Genomic DNA, 17,605 nt, shown 5'->3' with positions numbered 1-17,605 from the left:
GGTAGTACTAGATAAAGTCACCTAGTGGAAACAGACAGCATAACACATAGAGCCACATATAGTAATCTGTAAGTGATGGTTATATCTCACTGTGGTATAGGAGCCATGAATCCACTGATACAAATGACAATCAAAACAATATAACTATACAAATGTGACTGGATTTGCGAAAAGTGGTCTTCCACACACATCCAATTTACCAACTTTGATAAACCATAACTTCAGATTGGAAAAGGCTAATGACATGAAATGTGGTCAGCAGTGAGTACCAACACTGCTTAATGGATGAAGAAAATTTCAGACTTAATGGATGAAGAAAATTTCAGGCTATTTGAACACTGAGTTATGGTCTTCCAAGTTCATAGAATTGGATGTGTGTGGAAGACCCCTTTTCGCAAATCCGGTCACAAATATGCATAGCATGAATTCATTTTGCATAACACAAGTGATAAATTACTGGAGCTCTATATCTTTAAACACTGCACACCAAAGCTATAGCAGTATAAGGTCATGCTAAGTTTTGCATTTAATGTTGGAATGTCTGAAAATCTTCATAATTATGGACATGGATATTTACATGCATGTTCTATTAGAGTATACCTGACTGCTCTATTAGAGTATATCGATCCTTTTAACAAATTTTGAAGAGGGCTCATGTTACCTCTGTAAATCTTCCCTGAGAGATGAATGTAAGTTTTATCAATTGTTGTGCTGTGCCATTACACTATATTGCTCACTCAATTTGTCCTGCCACACTAAATGGTGTGTTAGGATCCTGCTTGCAGAAGTCTAAATTTTACAGGGGGGTTCCTGAACCCCCCCGGGAACCCCCCCCTCCCTACGCCCCTGCAGGGTGATTTGTTTCTAGCTGATCTCTCTACAGGGTGAACTTGTTTCTGGCTGAACTCTCTACAGATGATTTGTTTGCAGCTGAACTCTCTACATGGTGGTTTCTTTGTAGCTGAACTCTCTACAAAGTGATTTCTTCTAGCTGATCTCTCTACAGGGTGATCTGTTCATAGCTGAACTTTCTACAGGGTGATTTGTTTGCAGTTAAACTCTTTATATGATGGATTCTTTGTAGCTGAACTCTGTACAAGGTAACTTCTTCTAGCTGATCTCTCTATAGGGTGACTTATTTGTAGCTGAACTATCTGCAGGGCGATTTGTTTGTAGTTGAACTCTCTACAAGGTGATCCTTCTAGCTGATCTCTCTACAGGATGACTGTTTCTAGCTGAACTCTCTACAGGGTGATCTGCTCATAGCTGCACTTTCTACAGGGTGATATGTTTGCAGCTGAACTCTCTACTGGATGACTAATTGCGTCTAGCTGATCTCTCTATAGAGTTATAACTTTTTCTATAGAGTTATAACATGTTTGTATAGCTGAACTATTTACAGAGTGATTTTTTTGATTGGTTGCTGAACTCTCCAGCTACACGGTGACTTGTTTGTACTACAGAGTGACTTGTTTGTAGCTGAACTCTCTACAGAGTGACTTACTTGTAGCTGAACATTGCATAAAGTAACTGGTTTGTAGCTGATCTAGACGAACTCTTTACTGGGCAGTTTTTTTTGTAGCTGAACCCTTTATGCAGTGACTTGTTTGTAGCTGAATTCTCTACAGAGTGACTTGTTGTCTCTACAAGGTGACTTGTTTATAGCTGAATTCTCTTCAGTGTGACTTATACCCCAGACTTATAATGTTCTGCATCTCTACAGCAACATATTTGTAGCTGAACTCTCTATAGGGTGATTTGCTTGTACCTGAATTGTCTATAAGATTAACTGTTTATAGCTGATCTCCCTACAGAGTAACTTGCAATGTCATATAATTCTATAATGGAGTAAGTTAAAAACGTAGCTGAATGCTCTATTAGGGTGACTGTTCCTCGGTTTTCCCTTTGCCATAGTAACTGCATTTACGGAGTAGATTAGTAATGGATACTATCGGACTCCACAATTATCAAGATCAATATCCATATAATTATGGTATTGCCAGTAACAACCGCGTGGTAACGAAGTAGAGTATGTTTTCAAATTCCAGACACCACATAATAATGGACTGCATATTATTCCGGACACTACTACCCATGTACCATAGCTGCGTTGGGTATCTATTCGCAGTGTGGGTGGGAGGTGTCGCCTAATTGTCTAGCTAATAATCATGCATTAATGTAACTTGTTAGGGTTAAGCCTTAACTCGCTGTATAAATTGTTTATTAAATAAGCTATGGCAGCGCTCGTTGTACAGATTGGAGTGAGCTGGCAGATCTAAGAAGAGTGATTTGGCCATTTGAAGCAAAGAAAACAATAGCTGTGACATTTAGGAGCAGGAGCCTACAGAAAACTTTATAGAATTGTAGTCAACCCTGCATTTGATTAGCTAGCTAATGCACTTTTGATTTGATTTTTGTAGTAGCTATACTAATAAGCAGTGTTTCATTTACAGAAAGCTATGTCTCTAACAAAGTAAAAATGTGGTCTGAGGAGATTTTATCTTTATCAAACATTGCTGAAACTCATCCTCATAGTGCGTACAGTGCTTTTACCCACAGTATCAAGCATCGCTGGAATTACGTAATGCGTATCATCGAATCAGTGGGTGCATTCTTTCAACCACTTGAAGAAGCTATTCACCAACACTTCCTTCCTGCTTTAACAGGTCGAATGCCCAGTTCTGAGGTGGAGAGAGAACTACTTTCACTTCCTTGTCGCTTTGGTGGACTAAATATTACCAACCCTACCTGCTGTAGTGATTCCCAGTTTTCATCATCTAGGTTGCTGAGTGCTAGTTTAGTTGCTATGATACAACAGCAAACTGAGAACTTTCATATCCCTTGCCTTCAACAGGCTCGCTCTACCATCCGTCAGTCCAGACAACAAATAATGACTTCTAGCTTAGCCAATATCAAGTCTCGTGTAGATCCTCAGTTTCAACGAACCATTGAATTAATCAGTGTTAAATGTTCTTCACTTTGGTTAACTGCTCTTCCACTTCAAGAGCAGAGATTTCATTTGAACAAACAAGAATTTAGAGATGCATTGTGTCTGAGGTATGGCTGGCAACTAGCAAATATTCCAAGTCACTGTGTGTGTCGAACTTCATTTGGTGTTGATCATGCCATGATTTGTCGACTTGACTTTCATCCGCCATAATGAACTGAGAGATTTAACAGCAGAATGGTTACAAGAGGTGTGTCATGATGTTACCGTTCAACCTCCATTACTGCCACTTAATGGGGAACTAATTACACCATCTTCAGCTAACTGCAGTAATACCGCAAGAGCTGACATCCATGCAAGGGGCTTCTGGGGCAGACGACAAGGTGCATTGTTTAACGTCAGGGTTTTCCATCCCAACGCACCAAGTTATCATCAGACCCGGGTTACTTCCCTTTTTCGTCAACATGAGCTCGAGAAGAAGCGAGAATATGGGGATCGTATACTTAATGTTGACTATGAATCTTTCACCCCGCTTGTTTTTTCAACTTTTGGTGGTTTGGGCAAGGAGGATACTATTTTCTACAACCGTTTGGCAGATCTTTTATCACAGAAGCACAATACGTCTTACAACCAGACACTCTCCTGGATGCGCTGTGCTTTATCATTCTCACTATTATGCTCCGCTGTACTGACCATTCGTGGGAGCAGAAAGCTGCAGTCAACAGAGCTCCCCGTTGTCTCCACCGAGCTGCGCTTAGTGGAGAGCCGTATTCTTATTGATTAGAACAATCGTTATTTTGTTTTTATGTGTTGTTATTAAAACATGTTCTATATTGCTTTTATCAAAAAAAAATATCGAAAAAAAATTGAATAGTGGTCGACAATCGATCGCTTACGCTACAACAGCCACAAAACTTTACCGGAAACCGCAATGGTTATGTCAGGTTGAAAATATACCATGGCTGTAAATATCACCGCTGTCGCACACTTAACGTGTTCTAGCGATGAAAGGTCGCCCAGCTACGTGCTAGCTTTCTAGACTTACAATTATTCTCTGTAACGTCTTAGCATAGGTATATACTATCTATGGTCTTAGCTAGCTATTGTGAAAAAGTAGGAACGCACATATAAAAACATTTAATAGGTTATTTATTATTAACACACTAATACCTTGTAACACAACAGCACACAAGAACGTGAAGACTGCCGTCACAACAGCCATTTTCAAGGGAGTGACACACAGGCACTCACTGTAGGTAGATCTGCGACCGCGGTCAAAGTCTAAGTCAAAGGTCAAGTTCACCAAAATCGTGCCAATTCAACGGTCAAGGGTAAAAGCCTCCAACCCACAATCGAAAGGTGCTGAAATATCGTCGCTAAGTCACCGGTCAAAGGTCGGAAAAAGCTCTTAGTCACAGGTCAAAGCGAAATTTCGGCAGGTCAAGACTTTGACCGCGGTCACAGATCTATACCTTTTTTGTTTTAACGTAACCCAATAGAAACAACAAATTAAACATACAAAGAAAGGAGGGAAAAAATACAATAAGAGTTACTGCTTGACTCTACTTGAATGAGGTCAATTGGTGCTGATCCTAAAGAGTGGCCAAAGGAGCCCTTTGAGGATCTAGAACCCAGGGCCGCCCAGAGAAATTAAGGGGCCCAGGGCAAAGAGTTAAAGTGGGGCTGTCACGCTGCAGGTGGTCCCCCGCCGCAAGTGGTCCGGCCGGACCAACTACCGCGCCTCAAGTAGTCCGGCCGGACCATGTAAAGTTGCTGCAGATGGTCCGCCCTGCTGCAGCTGGTCCCCCCAATGAAATCTCCACTATCAGCTTCCCATGCAGTCAGTACTAGTTCAACGTCTTGATCAAAACGCACTGACCTCCACGAAATACGCAGTGAAGCGAAATTTGAGTGCATGACCTATATTCTTAAACATATAATTCTGAACATTGCATTGCTTTGCATTTGCACGTGGTTCTTAATTCGTGTAATTCGTTGTGGGCACTAGTGTCCCTTTTGATCCCCCTTTTCAAAAATATAAACAAAACATACTCTAATAGAGCAGTCAGTCAAGCAGAACAGTCACCAATATAACATGGCTTAGTGTCATGTAGTCACCCACATGCAGTTACCAGCAGTATGTGACTAGATAACACTAAGATGCATCTCTGGAAGAGGCTACAAATAAAGCTTCTGGGAACCTCCATCACTTCGGTGTAACTTGCAATGCTCAATTTACCATCTCCACTTTCATGACACACCAACTGAACAGTTGGCTATAGTTTTCTCAGTTCTATAATAAAACATGATTTAATCTCTGTACTCTGATTTAGGCTGGAGTATGGGTTAGACAGTTGTTCTACCAATGGTGAAAACCATTAATTCACTTGGAAAAAAGGCTTGGACAGTGATCAGGAACTACTATTAGCTGCATGTTTCACACCTCATACACAGCTTCAATAGCTACAGACAATAATTTTTGAACATGCCGGCATGTACTAAAATGTCAGTTTCATCAAAAATGGTATATACAGGCAGGCTTTAAACTCTCCATTAATGATACTAGAACTAATGCAGTATATGGTTACTTTAAGTGGTTCTTACAAGCCAATAAGTTAGTAAACTTAAAGTGTGACACATAATAGTTTAATTGAGTCACCACACACAATAGTACTTTTTTATTGTTCTATATTCCAGCCATATCTTATACCTTATTTACTTGGTTAAACACTGCAGCATTTATTATCTCAGTTTCAAAAATCAATGTGGTGGCTATTCAAACTTGACCACCTCTCAATGTTCAAAAACAATGTTGAATTTTGAGCATAATAGGTTGGATTTTTGAGTCTGCTCAAAAGCATAATAGGCTAAATTAACTCAAACCTAGCAGAGAATAACCAAAGCTAATGCAAAAGGCTGCATGTCTTTCTGGCAATGAGCCTAAGCAGCATGCATGTATAAACACAACTTGGCTAGTTGAAAATAAGAAATCATTTGTTCAGTTATGTAGATTCTCCATTTTAAAATCTGTTATTCACAACTTGATGTGCTTTTCAGTTACTTGGAGCAACTGATTGTGACAACCAGCAAGGATTAACATTTTAGGACTTACAAAATCAGATACAATTACAGTAGATACTGTATACTCAGTAATGTTACTTAGCAGTTGTCAACAGACTTGTGTGTGTGTGGAGTCAGTAGAGGTTACTGATAAAGACAAGCTGAATGAGTTGTACAAGAAATTTTTGGAACGAAAAGGTGGAATTGGAATTTTACTTTATTTCTATTTAAACTATTGTGATAATGAGTCAGTGCTAGTACTTTCACGATTTCCATTTCTTGAATCCTGCACGTAGTTAAGATTCATACCAGCATTGACAAAATTTGTATTTAGTGGATTCTCTATAATATCCACTGTTTTACCTATAAATGTGAGAAAGCATCATTGTTACGACCAGACCAACCACCCTCACTGTTGGCCAGTGTTACAGTAGGGGATCAATAGCCAATCAAGCTAAATAATTACCAAATCTGAAAACTCCACTTGATGTCCATGCAACTATTTACGTTACTGTATATTTCACCATTTTACACAGGGTCATGGGTGTCACATGGGTATATAGGAAAGGGTTCACCATGCTCACACAACACTTCACAAAAGCACTGACACAATTCATCACGAAGATTGTACTGGCCACTCAAAGTTGTAGGACTCTAAAATAGTATACATGTTATATAAAATAATATTATTAATTAAGTGTGAGTGAGTTAGTTATCGATCACATGATCATTACAAACAACTATCCTTGAAAACAATATCTGGTATCTCTTTTGCTTGATATTATGAAATTCTCTTCTTATGCATTATACTCCTTGGATATGGTCAATAGCTGTAAAGAGCTCGAGTAATTTAATTATAGATGGTAAAATTGTAGTTACAGTTTACAACTGCTACATAGCTGTTGATTCAGGTGGTACTGACCTTCTTGGTGACTTAATGACTACAATATCAGCACATCATGGACTGCATTATAGTGTTGTGCATGAGATCAGTGAAGGTGTTACTGTACTTCTATGAAAATCCAGCTTCTAATTTAATCATGCTTCATATCAATGACATAAGATTACCTTTCCAAGAACCTCTTATAATTGCATTTTCGTGATGTGTATTAAGCCATTGTACTTTTCATCATCATCTATATAACACTGTAGCTGTAATGCATGGATGTGGGTACATTATGTGCTCAGGCATCACAGCTGATAAACCTCCATGCAGTAGCCTTTTGCTGTGCCAGTGGATTGTGCCAGTCAACCTCAATACTGTGAACACTAATAGTTAACTATTAATAATAGTATCAGCTAAAGTTTTGTTATTATGTCATTTATATGTAATTTATCGTCGGCATTAAGCTGCAAGTTTAATTGTACAGTGAACCTCTTTATTATGGACACTGTGGGACACAGAATTTTTGGCCACTTTTTGCTATAATATAGAGGTTTTCCTTTTTCAGAGGTAAAAATGTATTGACCAGACCATTTGAGACCAAAATGTTTGTCCTTATTGTGGAGGTTTTTTCAATTGTGTCCTTAATTCGGGGAGTTTGTTAAGAGAGGTTCCACTGTATGTACTATAGCTAGCTATAGTGTTTTTACCCCTAATGTTTACAGCAGCTGATCCAGGGTTTATCTAAGGGGGTGCACCAGTATATGGAGTAGGGATCTGTGCCCCCCAGAAGCTAAAGCTTTTTGTAAGACAAAATTACGTTGAATGGTTTAGATCATACTGCTTTTTATGTGGACTACATTGATCAAGAGTGGTATAGGGACATAAAGTGACAATCGTGCCAGCAGATTATTATTATTATAGACCTAAAGAATGGCATACACAAGATCGCATGCATTTCATTTGCAAGATATTCTTAGCAGGCTAAATGTACCAATGCAACTGTAGATGTTAGGTGACTGTTCTATTAGAGTATCTCGATCTTGTCCACGTACGCATACTAGTAATTATAAGGCCACTTCGAAGACCACAGTGGAACGGCCGGGAAGCTAGGTCGGCACAGTCGGGGGCACTTTGTGCCTAGCCCCACGACTTCTCAAAGATCTATGATCGAGTCTATGATAAAGCCAGTGGAGGACCACTTATGGCAGAGGGGGGCCAACTGTGGCGGCGTAAGTTGTCCGGGGGGGACAAGTTGCAGTACTGCAAGTAGTCCGGGGGGACCAAGTATGGTTGCTGCAACTGGTCCGGGGGGACCGATTTTGGGGGGACCGGTTGTAGCATGACAGGGCCCTTGACCCAAGTTGTAAGGTGAAGACCCAAAAAAAAAAAAAAAAAAGGTCACGACCTGCTGGCAATGACAATAACTACCCATCACCAACCATATCTCCTTATCTATAAGCTTGCTACACTCCTCCTCTGAAGAATACTGTGACTGCTCTATTAAAGTATTTAGATCTGACTGCTCTATTAGAGTATATCGATCTTTTAAACAGGTATTCAGGGGCCCTTCATGGGGCCTTCAGGCTGGGGCCCGGGACAAAATGCCCCAGTTGCCCCCCCTGTGGGCGGCCCTGCTAGAACCCCTCAGACATCTAATTGCTGACCTCAGAAGTGAAAAGGACAAGCAGCACCGGATCCACCCCATTACAGCAGCACAAATCAGCATCTATATCTCGGAGTCCTATTCCACTCATCAATGTCATTCTCTCCACACATTAGCAACATCACTAGTAATGCAATAAAGTCACTAAACTTTGTGAGACGTAACTTAAACAATTGTGATGAATCAGTTAAATCCGCTGCCTACCTGGGACTAATTCGACCAAAACTAGAGTATGCATCCTCAGTCTGGGATCCTCACTTATCTAAAGATATCCAAGCCATTGAGAGGGTGCAGAGAATTGCTGCCAGATGGGTAAAATCTAACTACAACTGGAAAAACAGTGTGACCAGCATGCTTTCAGAGTTGCAATGGCCCGCATTGAACATTAGAAGACAAATTTCAAGGCTCTCTATCTTATACCAAGGACTACACAATTCAGTTTCACTAAAAATACCTACCTATATTACAGCCACTACCACCACACCCTTCACTAGATTTCAACATTATTTTCACTTCAATATACCTACTGCTAGAACTAATCATTATCATAATAGTTACTTTCTAAAATCCTTTCGTGTTTTTTTTCTTACTACCCATTTCTGCTATCGAAGCTGCTACTCTAGATAATTTTACTTATCAACTACGTAAGTTATTAATTGTATAATTATATTATCGTAACTTTTCTTTTTTCTCTTTTTTATTGTAATATATGCACTATAACTCACTGATTGATTATAACTAGCAATTATATGTATGTACTGTATGCTGTAACTTATTATTTATGAATAGTAATTGTAATCAACACATGCAGTGTTTATTATTAGTAACTGTAACATACACATTGTAGCATACATACTTTAACTTATTGATTGTAATGTATTCTGTGATTTACATCCTAGGCAAACCAGCTGTGCTGCCTGCCTAGTAATTAATAATAAATAAAAAAATAATAAAGAAAAAATAATTTGAATCCCATTTATCTGAAAGCAAGGAAGCAAGGCGTTTGTAAAACATGGTTGCTTCATTAGCCATTCCTCCTGTGGCTGAAAAGATTAAAGGAGTAAAGGAACTCTGTTCAACCTCACGTATGCGAGCTTCATATGAACATTTCTTACACAATTCATGTTTTCTGTAAATGGCACTGGCACTGGTGGTACGATTACTAGGAGCGTGTGGGTTATTAAAGACTTTAACATCAATGTAAGTTTTCTCACAACAGCCACCCCAAAAACCATGGCTGAAATATCTAGTCGAGCACCATCTTCAATGTTTGAAGAGGCTAAGGTGAACTGCTCACCAGTAATAGGTTGTAAATGTGGTTCAACATCCACCTCATGGCAGACCTTAGTAAGTAAGCTTGCTGTTAAGTCATGGATCTCGTTGTGATGGATAGAAGGGAAGCCACCCTTGGGACAAGTAAAGGAATGTTCAACAGTGAACTTAGTTCCACAGGCGCAATGTTGAGGAAGCCTGGCAGGATCCCATCCATATCTAAGCGCAACAGCATCGTGGAAGGCAGTTTTGTGAAGAGAAAAATTGTACTCCTGCAAAGGCAGAACAGATAACCAATTTGAAGCTCCATTTTCGGAAGCTAGTTCAATTGATCTCTTTAGACTAGTTGTAGCCCCTTCTAGTAAAGATGCTTTGTTAGAAGATGTCATGGAAAACTTCATGTGATATAATTCATTTTTTATTAAAAGCTGTTCACCACGAATATCACTTGAGAAAGTGCTGGTTTGAGATAACAGAAGGGATTGCAGAGGCTTGGTAACTTTGTTAGAGGCGGTAAACTCAAAAGCACACATTATTTTTTATTTTAATTATACTGGACAGCCAGTAATTACTGATGTGTCCAGGGGGACCAGCCCCAAGAAAAAATCAAATACACACGTACATGATTAACTAACTACTTACATACATGCAATTACATTAACTACAAATAAATCGACTGATTCCAACTCAAGTAAATGGTGGGGCATTCTGATAGGGTTGATAATACCCATACCGCCAATCCTAGTGGGAAGAGCCAAAAAGTCTCTATCTAAATCACTGGGTGGTAGATGGCCAGTTACTGCAGGAATGAAGCTGTGTCTAATAAAATCCTCAAGTGGGTGAAAAAGATCATCAACATTAGGTATAGCTCCTAGGCTATGGGTAAACACCTCGAACAGGCTCTGCCTTCTGTGTACACCCTCCAGTGCCTAACTGGTAAAGTAGATAATAACAATAACAATAATAACAATAATAACAGCAACAAATAACCTAGTCCATGTGTAAAGGCAGAGTAAGCCGCATAGGTAGTGATCATCAACATAGGTAGTGTAAAGGTAGAGTAAGCCGCAGAGTAAGCCGCATAAATTATGTTACTGCAAAGCCGCACAGATCTATACCTACAGCGCATACCTACATGACACCCCTTGATTTTCTACTCACGTGTAAACGATTAGAATATGTTTTAAAATTCTGGACACCACATAATAACGGACTGCATCTCGCTCTAAGCTATGCACCAAGGGAGGCAGCAAAATCGTCCAAATTTGACTTCACCTCTCACGCTCCACAACAGCTTCAAATCTTCACTAGATTACCCTATATCACCATTATGCTGTACAACATCCCAAAACAAACCGAAAAAAGCACAAAATATGTCATTTTTGATTCGAGCTGGGTGGAGCTACCAAACGTTTTCAACCATCATTTATCATCATTCTAAACAAAATTAAGTGACCAGTGTGGCATCAGAAGCACTGGAAAGCACTTTGGTACCATTGAGAGAATCCCTTGAAATGATGCACGAAAATTTTAACGTTCTTCACCCAGATGGTGAGAAGTCTCAGATTAGTCTCGCGTGGCCAGACCGCTTTTTCTCCGTCACGGCGCTTATCGATTAGAGATTATAAGCGCCTACTCCGAAATAGGGTCTGGTCCAGAATCAATACGTAAACTCGTTTTCACACCCCAAGCAAGAGCTCGGGGTGTTTAATCAACTTTCGTCTTAAAACGTATACTTCCTTTTAATTTTCAAGCCACGTACGCACTGGAAATGCCACGAACGATAGCCGGTAGAGTCGATAAGAAACACTGAGGCTGGCTTTCTAAGGCTAAAAAGAACACGGGTTGATTCCTTGCTCAGTTCGCCTTTAGCCTTTTCGTTTTCACAAGGAATCGATCCGTTACCTTTTTAACCGTAGAATACCAGCCTCAGTGTCTCTCATCAACAGTCTACCGGGTATCGTTCATGGCATTTCCAGTGCGTACGTGGCTTGAAATTTAAAAGGAAGTATACGTTTTATGACGAAAGTTGATTAAACACCCCGAGCTCTTGCTTGGGGTGTGAAAACGAGTTTACGTATTGATTCTGGACCAGACCCTATTTCGGAGTAGGCGCTTATAATCTCTAATCGATAAGCGCCGTGACGGAGAAAAAGCGGTCTGGCTACGCGAGACTAGTCTCAGATCCTTTCCAGACTAACAGCATAGACAGACTTAGTCTGGCGCCGCCCGCCCCTTCGCAAAAAGTAAGGGTCTGGTGAAATACAAATACCTAATCATTTCAAAAGGAATTCAATTAGACAGCGCACGTAATGCTTGTTACGTCAGATAATTGCACTTCAATTCGAACAAAAGCATTGTGTTAGGGTCCGCAATCCGAAAAATCAACTTCTACAAATCAATCCCCCTACCATGATGGGATGTTCATTGTAGTATCCCATTGCTTGATCCACCATGAAACCGGAGGCACGATTGTTGTCTTCACAGAAATATCATTTTCAGTATCTCACAAGATGCAAGATTTATTTTTAAAATTTCGTGCTCCACACAAAGGACCGGATGAAACTTGCTACTTAGCCACATTGTATCCAGAGTTGTTGTAGTTGAAAACTACGCACAGAAATAAGTAAATGATTTGCTGGGTGCCCGGCACAGGGTTGCTTTCTTTGAAAAAACAGACAAAGAAATACGAAGTTTCGAATTCAAACTGCCCTACCACCCAGGGCAAGAGAAGCCAACTATTCCTCATAGTGTTTCGATACGGTTGGGTGCATAGTCCGTCTATGCTGTTAGTTTGGAAAAGATCTGAGACTTCTCACCATCTGGGTGACGAGCGTCAAAATTTTCTGCAGCATCAAAGAATTGTGTCGCGCTTTCTAACCATTTCCAGCGCTTCTGCAGCCTCAACAATCATCAATTATAGACTAAAACTATGGCAAAAGATGTCCCTGAACGTCTGATAATAGTGGTTGTCAATTATTGCTTCATCCACAGCTTCCACGTCTCGCTCTAAGCTATGCATCAAGGGAGGCAGCAAAATCGTCCAAAATTGAGTTCACCTCTCATGCTCCACAGCAGCTTCAAATCTTCACTAGATCACCCTACATCACCATTATGCTGCAAAACATCCCAAAACAAACCGAAAAATGCACAAAATCTTTCATTTTTGATTCGAGCTGGGTGGAGCTCCTGGTGAGCTGCTGGTATACTGCATCCTATGAAATCACAGAAATACCAACTACTACTACTACCAAACGTTTTGAACCATCTTTTATCATCATTCTAATCAAAATTAAGTGACCAGTGTGGCATCAGAAGTACTGGAAAGCACTTTGGTACCATTGAGAGAATCCCTTGAAATGATGCACGAAAATTTTGACGTTCTTCACCCAGATGGTGAGAAGTCTCAGATCCTTTCCAGACTAACAGCATAGACAGACTATGCATCCAACCTTATCACATCACTATGAGGAAGAGTTGGCTTTTCTTATCTTGGCTGGTAGGGCAGTTTGAATTTGAAAATTCGTATTTTGTTTTCTGCTTTTTGAGAGAAAGCAACCCTGTGCCGGTAACCCAGTGAATCATTTGCGTAGTACTGTGCGTACTTTTTAACTACATTAACTCTAGATAATACCTAGCTAAGCAGCAGGTTCTATCCTGTTGTTTGTGTGGAGCACGAAATTTTAAAAATAATTTTTGCATCTCACGAAATACTAAAATCGATAGTTCTGTGAAGACAACAATCGTGCCTCCGGTTTCATGGTGGATCTAGCAATGGGATACTACAATGAATATCCCACAATGGTAGGGGGATTGATTTGTGAAAGTTGATTTTTCGGATTGCGGACCCTAATTGTGTTGCCAAGGCGATTTCTGTGTGAACGTCATTGGCATGCACTAATTGGCTAGCGCCGAATCTGGGCGCTAGAAATGATTTAGTATCTGTATTTCACCAGACCCTTACTTTATGCGAAGGGGCGGGCGGCGCCAGACTAAGACAGACTATGCATCCAACCTTATCACATCACTATGAGGAAGAGTTGGCTTTTCTTGTCAGCAATGGCGGATCCAGGATGGAGCATTTGGGGCAAATCCCCCTCCCCCCTTCCCCAATCCCTCACTTTGTAGAGGAGTCAGCCATACCTCTGATTGAAATAGCTACTAAACTTTGTCAGCTGGCCAAGAAACTCATGAAAATATGCACATTTTACTAGCATTTATTACAAATTCACCTAAACCAAAGTCAAACTAGCTGTGAAATTGCATAGATTATATATACTACGTACCCGGGATTGGAAACGGAGACACGTGATCCAATTACTCGTGTACATTTGCTAAAAGCAATCCGCGTTGGAGCGCACCCCCCAAATAACCGCCCATTTTCAAAGTGTTTGAATGGTAGAAGACGAAGGAGAAGGCTTAATATCCAGGTTGAAATACGCCTAAATCCACTAATACTGGTAGGTTAATAGCTACTTAGGCGCCTACCGGGGCCAGAGATTCGTACCTAGCGAATTCGTTGTTCTGTCGCGTCTAAACCATTTAGCCGATGGACTCAAAAAAGTTATCGGGAGTGTGCAGTGTAGTGGGAGCATTTCAAACCCACAAAAAATATATACGAGGTTAACATTTAGTTACCCAAGTGGTACTAGCTAAGTAATTATGTCCCTTTCTTAGCTGTTTTGTTCCTACCCCCTCTACAAGAATATGGTAAAACTGATTAAATGCTTCTGGTCTCAATCATTGTAAACCGGACAGTTTCAGAAGTTAAAATGATAGGCAATTCCGTATAGAGTGGTACTGTACAGCTCTCAAACTTGAATAACACTTCAGCTAGTCAAAATATTTATCCAAAGAAGACCTACTAATAGCTACAGTTTTAACATTTGATAGTCACATGAAGCACTGATTGAGACAAGTGTACAATGTTTCTGTGTTGGAACAGAAAGTCAATTGAGTGTACATAATGAATATTGTAATAGAGTATGTTACATCCTACCGCCATACTCAATTTCACGGCAGTGGCTGTTTTAGCTACATGTATTCACAGCAACTACAGAGTCTAGATAAGTGACATGTCATACCCGACTCCATTGCTGGATACATACAACCATCCCTCTAGCAATATGTTGTAACATACACTGCTGTGCTGTACCATCATGTTGTTAGTTTATTACTAAGAACATCCTGAGCTTGGTACAACATAGAAATTATATGATTTTTCTATAGTCAACTCAAAAATCCTATTAGTTCCAATGTGAGATGAATCTTTCACAGCAACAAGCACTGTCACTGTATCCTTTGACAAGTGGTAGAAAGACACAGCACAGGAAGAGTTTTGTTGACCTACAAAAACAGTCTACATATAAAGATTGAGCTACATTAGCAAATGCAACACTAACATTGTACAATGTATAGTGGAACCTGTCCTGCATAGAAAGGTCACCTCTTGAAATTGGCTAACTTTAATTCCTTTAGTGAGGCAGCTATACACTAACCCAATTGTATAAAGCAAACGTCAAGAAATGTTGGCCTGAAGGTGACCGGCTTAGGACAGGTTCCACTGTACATCAAACACATTGATGTCATGCATTCACAATGCAACAGTCAAAAGAGAGGGAAATCACAGTAATCATGTACTGCACTGTGCTAACCAGATATGCCGTGTACGTTTATCACCACTACTCTTGTCACTGCTATGGCACATTCACTTTAAGGTAAGTGAGGGCAGGTAATTCTGGACACTTAGCTTGTCCTCAGCAATGGAAGAATCCCACAATGGTTAATTGTATTACAACGTAATAGTGTACAAGAAATGCACCATACTTGCAACCATAGCTACAGTTACTATTACCTCGTCAATGGAACATGCTGCAGTTGTTTTAAGACCGGTACCCATACCGTTAGGCCAGACCACTTTTTTCTCTTTGTCACTGGGTAGGGGAGAAATGGTCTGCCCATTTGTCTTGACATGTCACAAGGCTACATCACAAGCATGCAGTATTAGTGACCCCGTGTGCTTAAATTATATTATGATAAAACAACAATAACCAGAAGACTTCAATCATTGGTAGATTCCGATACAATTTTAGACACCAACTGGATGGTTCAACTATTTCATTACAATGGAAAGATCCACCAGGCTATACCATCAATGTCATTGTTTCATTCTCCCAAACTCATCTACCTATTCACACCAGTAAAATTTCTACTCTAAGGGCTACTTTCCATCTAGAAATGCACTCTAATTTTGTAATTGCATAAAATTTAATTTGTTTTGTAATTTCCCTAGCCATATCACGTGTGCTGTCTGCTCTGTAACAATAACGTACGTACCATTGTGTCTGAGCATGGTCTGAGTAAGAATTCAAAGAACTGGTGACCTCGCCGCTGACCGTCCATTCCTGTCGAGCTCACCTGGTCAGCTAACTCCAAATAATGCCTTCATTTAGTAAACCTACGAAATACGAAATGTTGAGTTAAGTAGCCTTTATATCTCTATTAGCTAGCTATGAACTCACAAGAAAATGAAAAGAATCAACTACTCGCCTGGCTAGGCGCTTCGCTGTCATAAGGGTGCGCTCCAACGCGGATAGTTTGGATAAAAACCGGCGTTTCCAATCCCGGGTACGTAGTATATATAATCTATGGAAATTGTCACCCAGCACCTTCGTGCGCACTAAGCACCTCTAAAAATAATTATGTTGCAGTTGTTTTTTCAACCGCTTTTAAGATTCCACAACCATCTGAAAAGGCCAAAATGGCAAAAATCAACAGTGAGACACTACTAAGAGGTGATTATTTTCCGCTTCAAAAATGCAGCACTGAACTAGAAAATCTGGCTATCCCCAACCACTTACAACTCAGTCTATTTGTGCCCCTCCCCTTGCCAACTCCTGGATCCGCCCCTGGGCAGTTTGAATTCGAAAATTCGTGTTTCGTTTTGTGCTTTCTGAGAGAAAGCAACCCTGTGCCGGGAACCCAGTGAATCATTTGCTTATTACTGTGCGTACTTTTAACTACATTAACTCTAGATAATATCTAGCTAAGCAACAAGTTTTGTCCTGTTCTTTGTGTGGAGCACGAAATTTAAAAAATAGTTTTTGCATTTCACGAAATACTAAAATCGATATTTCTATGAAGGCAACAATCGTGCCTCCGGTTTCATGGTGGATCTAGCAATGAGGTACTACAATGAACATCTCACAATGGTAGGGGGATCGATTCGTAAAAGTTGATTTTTCGGATTGCGGACCCTACCTAAGAAGATAACAAAAAACGTTAATGCACGTACATACTGAAAACTACAACATACTACTACTTATTACCTAACTATATACTTATTACTACCTATACGTACTTAACTTAACCAATGTCAAAGTCAGGAAATTCGTCCTCAGCAGTAAGCGAATACTGGCGGAGTATCATTTTTGCATTGTACCTCCACAAAGTCACAGACAGTTGCTGGAGAAGTTGGCGCCTAGCAAACTTTCTAGGTAAACCGTTTCTAACAGTTGTTCTGTCAGCTATGGATCCTAAAATTGATAGGGCATATGGTGACCAAACACCAAAGGTCTCACTACAAGAGGGATAAAATCTCCTCCATTATCATTTACAATGTCCTGGTATTGGTTGTCCTTAGCTATCTCACCAACAGCAGCGGCCACCCCAGCCTGAGAAGAAGCAGAAGATATGACAGCAGACTGAGTGGTACTCCTGACGGAGAGATCAAAATAGGCAGGTCGACCAAGATGAAAGTCAGGGTGGTATATGTCGC

At 40.2% G+C, this 17,605-nt stretch overlaps 1 protein-coding gene and 1 long non-coding RNA gene across 3 annotated transcripts in view; both read right to left on the bottom strand.

Moving 5' to 3' along the window:
* Positions 1-4,272, bottom strand: part of LOC136255731 (receptor-type tyrosine-protein phosphatase S-like) — a 133,059-nt gene extending 128,787 nt beyond the window's left edge. The window contains exon 1 of one of the 2 annotated variants that reach the window (XM_066048571.1): positions 4,118-4,272. In XM_066048571.1, coding sequence (XP_065904643.1) covers positions 4,118-4,169 — 52 coding nt within the window. In that variant the 5' untranslated portion in view covers positions 4,170-4,272. The remainder of the gene's footprint in view (positions 1-4,117) is intronic. The other variant, XM_066048572.1, reaches the window with a different exon arrangement.
* A 10,733-nt stretch (positions 4,273-15,005) lies between these two features.
* On the bottom strand, positions 15,006-16,693 carry LOC136256322 (uncharacterized). Its single transcript, XR_010701435.1, has 3 exons — positions 16,350-16,693; positions 16,165-16,285; positions 15,006-15,174 (listed from the first exon to the last, which is right to left on the bottom strand). It is a non-coding gene; the product is annotated as an uncharacterized lncRNA (long non-coding RNA).
* Between the last annotated feature and the right edge of the window lie 912 nt (positions 16,694-17,605).

The sequence above is a fragment of the Dysidea avara genome, chromosome 5, assembly GCF_963678975.1.
Source record: "Dysidea avara chromosome 5, odDysAvar1.4, whole genome shotgun sequence".
NCBI lineage: Eukaryota > Metazoa > Porifera > Demospongiae > Dictyoceratida > Dysideidae > Dysidea > Dysidea avara.
This window is presented reverse-complemented; position numbering and strand designations above follow the sequence as displayed.